Raw genomic sequence first — 10,988 nt, forward strand, 5'->3', positions numbered from 1 at the left:
GCACGGTAGCCCACCACGGCCTGTTTATTTTTTCTTTTAAGCAGAGTACAATCAAAATTGTTCATATACACGATCGTACAGTCATCTCTATAAACGCACGTACGTATACCCTATATTTATAAACACCTTTAAAAGAGTAGGCCGGTATATATATGTAGTACTATAATAACGAAGAAAGCAAATCACTCATTTTTAACGCCCGTCAGTGGTGGCGAGAGGACACAGGCACGAACCCGATCGCTCGCCCGAGACGAACCAGACGAGCCGGGACGAGGAGCTCCTTGTGTCTTGCCCTTTGCGTCGCGCCCCCACCCACCGGGCCACAGGACGAAACCAACGCCACAACAACCAACTCACACCCCTTCCCCACCCCCCCGCGACTTGCTCAGTCGCAGCGAGCCAGGCCACAAGCGTTCCGGTTCAGGTTCCGCTTGGGGTTGCGCTCGTTTCATCGCCGATCCGCCCACCCCGCCATCCCGTACTCCCCCTCCCGGGGACAGAGATCCCCACCTCAAGCGCGCGCGCGCCGGCGGTGACAAATGCGGGTTGATTCGCCGGCGGAACAGCGGCGGTGAGCGATGCAGCCGGACCAGCAACAGCACCAGCAGCGGAGGAAGGTGAGACCGTGCGCCAGGGGTTGCTGTTTGTTGCGGGGTGGTTGCCTTTCGGTGCCCGTGCGGGGTTGTTGGCGTTTCGAGATCGGTTCGTCCGGCGGGGTGGGTCGACGAACCTACCTCGCCTCGCCTCGGGGGAGGGTTTCTTTTTTTCTTTTTCATTTGAGGGGTCGCACTGGACTCGTGGGATCCGGCGCGCACGCCCGTCAGGATTTGCTCTTGCCATTGGCGCCCTGAAGTAAAGGTTTGATTTCAGCTGCGGAGTCGCTGTGAATTCTCTTGTTCCATTTCTTTATTAGGAAAAAAGGGGTCCTTTTCACTCCTGTTTCTGGATCACAATTCATCTTCTCAATTATAATATCTGAAATCCTCTTCTGCGGTTGGGCTTGGGCAGCGTCTTGTTTTCCGCCTCTAAAGGAAATGATATTCTTTTCCAACTTTTCCATTCCATGCTAGTAGTTGAATACTCATTGCTCCTTAAAGGATCGTTGAGGCCTTTTCAACCCTCTAATCAACACCAGGAGAATGAAAAGAAAAAGGCTGATTCAGATGCAACCTAAGAGGTGCCGCAAACGCAAATGCGGTATTAGATTCGCTGAGTAGTCTAGTTATGTTTATCTCAACTCAACACAATTCTGTGGTCTTCTTACCGTCCTTTTTCTTGCAAAAAATTATAGCCAATCATCTTAATTGTCTCAGTGGATTAGGTTAGGTTGTCAATATATTCTATGCCCAGTTGGGAGGCATATTGATATTGATATAGATGGTTTTATGCCCAAGAACACATCCTTAAATAGTCATTCTTGGGCCCTTTCTGCTCGATAAACACTGTTTTCCTCATTGCTCCAGACCAAGGAGGTTTGCATCGGACAGAGAGTTGTAGCTACCGCCTGCGTGTGATCCAGAAGCTAACGGAATCCAACTTTTTGTGCTAGAATCTCTCTGAGTCAGTTGGATGCAGATTACAAGTCTGCTGTTTCAGTTGTCTGTTCCTTAGGAACTAGGAAGTGACAAATTTTGACTGCTGTCTTGAGGATTTTGGTAATTTGCTTGAAAAAACTGGGTTTAACTTTGTGCCCCCTTCCTCACCCCCCTCAAAGTTTGTTTCATTTAAGCCTATATATGTGGGTAGTATGTATTATCACCTGGGGTTTATCCAAAGGATGATCTGAACTTTTTCTGGGCTTTTACTCTAAATTGGGCCTTGTTTCTGTATGTATGTTTTTTGTTTCAGTTGTGGAAAGGCTGTCCATTGTGCAGTATTAACTCCCATTTTTTCCTCTTCTCTCAGGGTTCATCGGATATGGACTTCTTCAGTGAATACGGCGATGCTAATAGATACAAAATTCAGGAAGTCATCGGTAAAGGGAGTTACGGCGTCGTCTGTTCAGCTATTGACCAACATAATGGCGACAAGGTGGCAATCAAGAAAATACACAATATCTTTGAGCATTTATCTGATGCTGCTCGGATCCTCCGTGAGATCAAATTACTCCGCCTATTGAGACATCCTGATATTGTTGAGATCAGACATATAATGTTGCCTCCATCAAGGAGGGATTTCAAGGATATTTATGTTGTCTTTGAGCTGATGGATACAGACCTCCACCAGGTCATCAAGGCCAATGATGACTTAACCAAAGAGCACCACCAGTTCTTTCTCTATCAGATGCTTCGTGCACTGAAATATATTCATACCGGTATGCTGCTTTTTGAATTTGGGATCCGAGTTAACATACAGTTTTCTATTGTCGTGTTATAATCTTTCTTGAATATCTAGGAGTAGTTATCTTATCCATACTCTATCCGTACTTTACTGCTGATGCTTTGCTCCGCTCCATTTGGAGCACACAATTTGGAGAAATGCACTCATACATAAAATCACTCTAGTGCCAAACTTATAAAGGCACATACATTAATTGTGCCCTATGCCACCGTCTTGCGCTAAGTGTACGCTTAAGCCCAATTATACGCACATTAAGCACGATTAAGTGCTATGCGTTTTGCTATCACCTAGAGACTAGGTGTGCTTTTTCTCTAGAATAGGGCGCCTTTTTTCACTAAGTGTTAACCCAATAATCAAGGCCGACATATTCTAGAGATAATTCTCCTTTGTCCCACATTATTTATGTTTTTGTTGACCATTTGTCTTCTGATACTTTTTATATTTGACCTATGATTGACCTGAAAAATATCTCCCACTTTGTTTCACACTTTTTGTTGAGAAATGTACACTTCCTTGTATTTACCTTTAAGGTTATCATGATTATTTTCCACTATCCATTGTTGAGCTACTAACATTGTTCATTTACTATGTCTGTGATCTGACAAATATTTATGTGATTGCAGCTAATGTTTATCATCGTGATTTGAAGCCAAAGAATATATTGGCAAATGCTAACTGTAAACTCAAAATATGTGATTTCGGGTTAGCACGAGTGGCATTCAATGACACTCCCACGACTGTATTTTGGACGGTATGTAAATTTTGGTAGACTAGAATCACATATTGTGTGGCCAAATTAGATTTGTATTCAAAGGTAGTCTTTTGGCACTTAATTTTTATCTTCTATTCATGATTGTTTGCAGGATTATGTTGCTACTAGATGGTATAGGGCTCCTGAGCTTTGTGGGTCTTTCTTTACTAAGGTAATTAGTCTGCACACCTCTGTTCTGTTTGCTAGGATACCGTGTGCACTACTTTCCACAGAAACATGCCTCATGCAATTGCTGGGCTGGGTATGCTGTTTAATACTATTCCTACTCACATAGTAATAAAAGAAGATAATCATTGTCTACAGCTGTTCTGTACAGTGCATATATACATGGCATGAGACCGAATTCAAGGTTCATATGTCTATTAGATCCTACGTAGTCAACTGGTCTTGCTAATAAAATGGCAATGCCAACCCTTCTAGAGCTACTGTTTCCACAACTATATGCTAGTTATCTTTAATACCTGATCTTTCCACTCTTTAAAAGGCTGTGATGTTGAATTCAGGATGCTAAATCGGTTGTTCTGTGCAGTATTCACCAGCTATTGACATATGGAGTATTGGTTGCATTTTTGCGGAGATTTTAACTGGGAAACCTTTGTTTCCTGGTAAAAATGTAGTTCACCAGTTGGATTTAATGACTGATCTCTTGGGTACGCCGTCACTGGATACAGTTTCCAGGGTATGCTTTTCCATTCATGACTCATGATCCAAAGTAAGGTATCCATAAATGTCAAGCATCCTAATCCCTGTGCAACCGCAGATCCGGAATGAGAAGGCAAGGAGGTACTTGAGTAGTATGAGGAAAAAACAAACGGTATGTTTTTCTGAGAGGTTCCCTAAAGCAGATCCTGCTGCACTCAAACTTATGCAGCGGCTTTTAGCATTTGACCCGAAGGATAGACCAACGGCTGAAGAGGTAAGTGTTTCCAGATAAAACTTCAGACTTGAAAACAGGTGTTAAAAACTGTCATTCTAACAATGTTTATTTGATCATAATCAGGCGTTAGCTGATCCATATTTTAAAGGCCTCGGGAAGGTAGAGAGAGAACCATCCTGCCAGCCAATATCAAAATTCGAGTTTGAGTTTGAACGAAAAAAGGTGACCAAAGAGGACGTAAAGGAACTTATATTCCGCGAGATATTGGAGTATCATCCTCAACTTCTCAAGGATTACATGAATGGAACCGAGAAAACGAACTTCCTATATCCTAGGTTTGTACCATAAGATCTCTTCCATTTGTTTTCATTACATACCAATTTTCATAACTGATCCATTCTTGGTTCCTACGTTATTATGAAGTGCTGTAGACAATTTCCGGAGGCAATTTGCCAACTTGGAGGAAAATGGAGGGAAGGGAGGGGCAGTCGTTCCATCGGACAGGAAGCATGTTTCACTCCCCAGGTACCCACTGCAAGTATTTTACCCATATTATATGCTGCTATGTTCTGCTTTCTGTTTTTAAAAAAGATGCCATTAAATTAAATGAATAGCTCATATGTGCATGGTTAAAATATAGTTCTTTGGTGATCTCATGGTACTGTGGAATCGCTTTGCATGACAAAAGATGGTCAGGTAGTCAGGAATTTCAGTTCAAGTTTTTGATGATTTGGCATGATAATTTCAGAGACTGTCAATAAACTTTGCTTGCTGACATTTAGTTTGCATTTTGCAGGACTACTACAGTTCATTCTACACCAATTCCTCCAAAAGATCAAAAGCCTTCCCAAGTTCCCCAAAGGATTCCAACAGGTAGTAGTTTCTCCTAAGTAGATGTCTAGTGTTCTATTTTCATCAGATGGTACCAATATGATATATATCCTTTGCTCCAATATTCACAGGTAGACCAGGAAGAGTGGTTGGCCCGGTAATACCATTTGAGAATTCATGTGCTATGGATCCTTACAGTCAACGAAGGGTGGCAAGGAACCCAGTACTTCCTGCAGCTGCTACCAACCTATCAGCATATGCATACCACCGAAAGTCAGACAATACAGAGAGAGAGTTACAGCAGGAGCTTGAAAAAGACCGCATGCAGTACCAGCCGATGCAGCGTTTCATGGATGCCAAGATGGTCTCCCCTGACTTGAGGTCTAGCTCCTATTACATGCCAAAGGGTGTCCCAAAGGCTGATGTAGCAGAAAGGACCGCTTTGCAGCCAAACATGATGCAGGGAATCGCCCCGTTTAATGGCATTGCTGCAGTTGGAGGTAGCTACAATAAGGCCAGTGCTGTTCAGTATGGAGTTTCAAGGATGTACTAAGTGGTCCAGTGCAATGGCCACATCCAAATTACTTGGCTTAGCTGAAGTAATAACATGGAAGAATCCAAGTACTTCCTGAGTTGCCTTATGGGCCAAAGATTCAGACAGTGGATCGATGATCTTTGATCGAGGAGGAAGTTGATGTCTCGTAAAGAACAAAAATAATAATAAGATCATGCAAAGACAACATCCTGCCTGTTGATCTAGCTGCCAAGGAAACAATGACATTTGGTAATTTGCTGCCCAGGGGAGAAGCCGAAGTTGTGGGTACAAGATGATTGAGGTCTATGTACTTTCAAAGAACGGAAACATATCGGAATAATGAAAATGGTGAACTTCTTGTACATAAATAACTTGATTTTTCTTTTGTATTGCTGCCGGCGAGAGCCGTCAGTTTTGCTCCATATTCATGTGGTAATGTGATTTATTTTCTCGGTTTGAAGCACTTATGCAGTTATGCTTGTGTAGAAATTCAGCGTTGTAATACTTTGGAGTATGTTAGATCTGTAATAGAATAACAAGACCAAACTTCAGTAAGATAGAATGGTAATGAACTGCTAGTTTTGGGGTTGGTTGGCTCAACCCTGGTACTTGTTAAACTGGAGTTGACATGAACTATGTAGAAGAAAAGTAGAAGCATATAAAATAACAAGGTACTGATCATTTCCAAATTAACTGAATGTCTAGCTTTGCCATAACTAGATTTTTAAAGTTTGGCAATATATCAATGTTTTGCAACACCAAATTAATTTCATTAGATTCATCACAGAATATATTTTGTATTATACACATTTGAAGACTTGGTCAAATTAGATAAATTTGACTTGAGACAGAACTAGAAGCTAAATAAATTTGGAACGGAGGAAGTACATCAAAATTCGGCATCATCTGGTCTTGAACAAAGTTGTTAGAAATGTCTCAGTCTGTAACGCCCAAGATGCGGTCATCAAACTACATCAGAGTCACATCAGTACAATACATACAATCATCATGGAGAAGTGCAGGGTCTGTCTACGGACAAAAACAAACGATAAAAGAACGACGTCCATCCTTGCTATCCCAGACTGCCGGCCTGGAACCCATCCTAGATCGATGAAGAAGAAGAAGAAGAAACTCCAAATGAACAATCAACGCTCTCGCATCAAGTACCCCCTTACCTGTACCTGCAACTGGTGTTGTAATAATCTGTGAGCCACAGGGACTCAGGAATCTCATTTCCAAATGTATCAAGACTAGCAAAGCTTAATGGGTGAGGTATGGTTAAGTGGTGAGGCTGCAGCAAGCGACTAAGCATTTACTTGAGGCGGCTAACTTACGAATACAAGAATAAAGAGGGGGGAAGATCTACGCATAGCGGACGTGAACTATTGATGATCAAATGAATGATCCTGAACACCTACTTACGTCACACATAACCCCACCGTGTCCTCGATCGGAGAAGGAGCTCACGGAAGAGACAATCACAGTTACGCACTCAGTTGACAAGTTTTTAATTAAGCTTACTTCAAGCTATCTAGAATCGGATGTTAAATAAAGCTTCCACGTTGCCACATAACCGCGGGCACGGCTTTCCGAAAGATTTAACCCTGCAGGGGTGCTCCAACTAATCCATCACAAACTACCACACGCTGCGACGGAATGACCTCGATCAGGGAAACCCGTGATCTCCTCGGGTTCTTATTGGAAAACCTCAACCTCGAGATAACCCAAAGCATCCTCGGAATCCCTCGTACAAGACACTCGAGAAAGGTAAAACAAGTCCAGCAAGGCCGCCCGGTGTGTCGACAATCCCGATAGGAGCCACGTATCTCGTTTTCAGGACACGACGGATGAGCAATGCGTACGGTGGCCGGATAGAAATCTGCCGAGTTGCCCCGAGTGGCTCCGCAAGTGGCTCTGTTTTGGACCAGCACCATCAGCACTAGCCCTCCCTGTATTATATTGAATTACTCCTCGGGTAGCGCTAACTCCCTATGTTTTTCCGTATTAACAGAATTATTATGTTGGGAAAATATAGTATCAATGTTGGGCCTTGCCAGACGAGCTTTATCCCAAAACGAGAATCTAGGGGGTTCCCATAACAACCCCAAGCATGTTAGGAGCGCTCATTTATGGAACATAACACCGGTAGTTGAAACTAAGGCGACAAAGGTGGAACAAAACACCAGGCTAAAAAGGCCGAGCCTTCCACCTTTTACCAAGTATATAGGTGCATTAAATTAAATAGCAATTAATAGGGTGATATAACAAGGAACCCATGCTAACACATGGAGACAACTGCACCTGCAACTAGCAACGCTAACACATGGTTAATCAAGTGGTAACATAGCCAATCAGTGGTCTGCTAGGTTGTGATCAGGTTGAAGGTTTTCATGGCAATGTTGAGAGGCTGATATTTAGCAGGTGGTAGGTAGCGAGACATAACGATAGAAACGAAACAACAAGCATGTCAATTATAGTAATGGTATCTAGGAAAATGATCATCTTGCGTGAGATCCGCTTGGAAGAAGAATGACTCCGTGAAGCAGACGAACCGACGTAGTCGAACGGATCCTCACATTCCGACACTCTTGCAGAACTCTATGAAGACGATGTTGGAATTATGCCCTAGAGGCAATAATAAATATAGTTATTATTATAATTCCTGTATCAAGATAATTGTTTATTATCCATGCTATAATTGTATTGAATGAAGACTTATATACATGTGTGGATACATAGACAAAACACTGTCCCTAGCAAGCCTCTAGTTGGCTAGCTAGTTGATCAAAGATAGCCAGGGTCTTCTGACTATGTACAAGGTGTTGTAGCTTGATAACTGGACCACGTCATTAGGAGAATCACGTGATGGACTAGACCCAAACTAATAGACGTAGCATGTTGATCGTGTCATTTTGTTGCTACTGTTTTCTGCGTGTCAAGTATTTGTTCCTATGATCATGAGATCATATAACTCACTGACACCGGAGGAATGCTTTGTGTGTATCAAACGTCACAATGTAATTGGGTGACTATAAAGATGCTCTACAGGTATCTCCGAAGGTGTTCGTTGAGTTAGTATGGATCGAGACTGGGATTTGTCACTCCGTGTGACGGAGAGGTATCTCGGGGCCCACTCGGTAATACAACATCACACACAAGCCTTGCAAGCAATGTAACTTAGTGTAAGTTGCGGGATCTTCTATTACGGAACGTGTAAAGAGACTTGCCAGTAAACGAGATTGAAATAGGTATGCGGATACTAACGATCGAATCTCGGGCAAGTAACATACCGAAGGACAAAGGGATTGACATACAGGATTATATGAATCCTTGGCACCGAGGTTCAAACGATAAGATCTTCGTAGAATTTGTAGGATCCAATATGGGCATCCAGGTCCCACTGTTGGATATTGACCGAGGAGTCACTCGGGTCATGTCTACATAGTTCTCGAACCCGCAGGGTCTGCACACTTAAGGTTCGACGTTGTTTTATGCGTATTTGAGTTATATGGTTTGTTACCAAATGTTGTTTGGAGTCCCGGATGAGACCACGGATGTCACGAGGGTTTCCGGAATGGTCCGGAAACGAAGATTGATATATAGGATGACCTCATTTGATTACCGGAAGGTTTTTGGAGTTACTGGGAATGTACCAGGAATGACGAATGGGTTCCGGATGTTCACCGGGGGGGGGGGGGGGGCAGCCCACCCCGAGGAAGCCCATAGGCCTTGGGGGTGGCACACCAGCCCTTGGTGGGCTGGTGGGACAGCCAAGAAGGCCCTATGCGCCATAGATAGAAAATCAAAGAGAAAAGAAAAAAAAGGAGGTGGAAAGGAAGAGAAGGACTCCACCTTCCAATCCTAGTTGGACTAGGATTGTAGGAGGACTCCTCTCCCCCTTGGTGCGCAGCCCTTGGGGCTCCTTGAGCCTCGAGGCAAGCCTCCCCTCCCTCCTCCTATATATATGGAGCTATCAGGGCTGATTTGAGACAACTTTTCCAAGGCAGCCCGACCACATACCTCCACGGTTTTACCTCTAGATCGCGTTTCTGCGGAGCTCGGGCGGAGCCCTGCTAATATTAGATCACCACCAACCTCCGGAGCGCCGTCACACTGCCGAGAACTCATCTACCTCTCCGTCTCTCTTGCTGGATCAAGAAGGCCAAGATCATCGCCGAGCTGTACGTGTGCTGAACGCGTAGGTGCTGTCCGTTCGGCACTTGATCGTGGGACGGATCGCGGGACGGTTCGTGGGAATGTTCGCGGGGTGGATCGAGGGACGTGAGGACGTCCCACTACATCAACCGCGTTCACTAACGCTTCTGCTGTGCGATCTACAAGGGTACGTAGATCATAAATCCCCTCTCGTAGATGGACATCACCATGATAGGTCTTCGTGCACGTAGGAAATTTTTTGTTTCCCATGCGGCGTTCCCCATCAGTGGCATCATTAGCTAGGTTCATGCGTAGATGTAATCTCGAGTAGAACACAAAAGTTTTTGTGGGCGGTGATGTGCGTCTCGCTGCCCTCCTTAGTCTTTTCTTGATTCCGCGGTATTGTTGGATCGAAGCGGCTCGGACTGACCTTACTCGTACGCTTACGAGAGACTGGTTTCATCGCTACGAGTAACTCCGTTGCTCAAAGATGACTGGTGGGTGTCGGTTTCTCCAACTTTAGTTGAATGGGAATTGACCGAGGAGGTCCTTGGATGAGGTTAAATAGCAATTCATATATCTCTGTTGTGGTGTTTGCGTAAGTAAGGTGCGATCCTACTAGATACCCATGGTCACCACGTAAAACATGCAACAACAATTAGAGGACGTCTAACTTGTTTTTGCAGGGTATGCTTGCGATGTGATATGGCCAACGATGTGATGTGATATATTGGATGTATGAGATGATCATGTTGTAATAGATAATATCGACTTGCACGTCGATGGTCCGGCAACCGGCATGAGCCATAGGGTTGTCTTTAAACTAACGTTTGTGCTTGCACATGCGTTTACTATATTGCTAGGATGTAGCTTTAGTAGTAATAGCATGAGTAGCACGACAACCCCGATGGCGACACGTTGATGGAGATAATGGTGTGGCGCTGGTGACAAAGAAGATCGTGCCGGTGCTTTGGTGATGGAGATCAAGAAGCACGTGATGATGGCCATATCATGTCACTTATTAATTGCATGTGATGTTAATCCTTTTATGCACCTTATTTTTCTTAGAACGACGGTAGCATTATGAGGTGATCTCTCACTAAAATTTCAAGACGAAATTGTGTTCTCCCCGACTGTGCAACGTTGCTACAGTTCGTCGTTTCGAGACACCACGTGATGATCGGGTGTGATAGACTCAACGTTCACATACAACGGGTGCAAAACAGTTGCACACGCGGAACACTCGGGTTAAGCTTGACGAGCCTAGCATGTGCAGAAATGGCCTCGGAACACATGAGACCGAAAGGTCGATCATGAATCATATAGTTGATATGATTAGCATAGGGATGCTTACCACTGAAACTATACTCAACTCACGTGATGATCGGACTTGAGCTAGTGTAAGTGGGTCATGAACCACTCAAATGACTAGAGAGATGTATTTTTTGAGTGGGAGTTTAGCAAGTAATTTGATTAAG

The 10,988-nt window shown here is 43.9% G+C and overlaps 1 protein-coding gene across 4 annotated transcripts; it reads left to right on the forward strand.

The window, feature by feature from the left end:
• Positions 1-211: 211 nt before the first annotated feature.
• LOC123444038 (mitogen-activated protein kinase 8) lies at positions 212-5,972 on the forward strand. 4 transcript variants are annotated; one of them, XM_045120639.1, is made up of 11 exons: positions 212-617; positions 1,906-2,314; positions 2,964-3,091; positions 3,204-3,263; positions 3,642-3,791; positions 3,873-4,028; positions 4,113-4,324; positions 4,413-4,514; positions 4,630-4,685; positions 4,786-4,862; positions 4,952-5,972. In XM_045120639.1, the coding sequence occupies exons 1-11, from the start codon at positions 579-581 to the stop codon at positions 4,979-4,981; spliced, it is 1,419 nt and encodes a 472-aa protein (XP_044976574.1). In that variant the 5' UTR covers positions 212-578; the 3' UTR covers positions 4,982-5,972. The 4 variants fall into 4 exon arrangements, with proteins under 4 accessions (XP_044976574.1, XP_044976571.1, XP_044976573.1 ...); XM_045120636.1 differs by lacking the exon at positions 4,630-4,685 and having other exon boundaries at positions 218-617; XM_045120638.1 differs by lacking the exons at positions 212-617; positions 4,630-4,685 and adding an exon at positions 837-858.
• Positions 5,973-10,988: the final 5,016 nt, after the last annotated feature.

The sequence above is a fragment of the Hordeum vulgare genome, chromosome 3H, assembly GCF_904849725.1.
Source record: "Hordeum vulgare subsp. vulgare chromosome 3H, MorexV3_pseudomolecules_assembly, whole genome shotgun sequence".
Classification (NCBI taxonomy): domain Eukaryota; kingdom Viridiplantae; phylum Streptophyta; class Magnoliopsida; order Poales; family Poaceae; genus Hordeum; species Hordeum vulgare.

What these genes read in the sequence shown, in the direction of transcription:
- LOC123444038 (XM_045120636.1), top strand. Translation starts at nt 579, where the DNA reads ATGCAGCCGGACCAGCAACAGCACCAGCAGCGGAGGAAG. An exon ending in CACTGGATACAGTTTCCAGG is followed by an intron (nt 3,792 to 3,872) that starts GTATGCTTTTCC and finishes GTGCAACCGCAG; the next exon opens with ATCCGGAATGAGAAGGCAAG. An exon ending in ACGAACTTCCTATATCCTAG is followed by an intron (nt 4,325 to 4,412) that starts GTTTGTACCATA and finishes GTTATTATGAAG; the next exon opens with TGCTGTAGACAATTTCCGGA.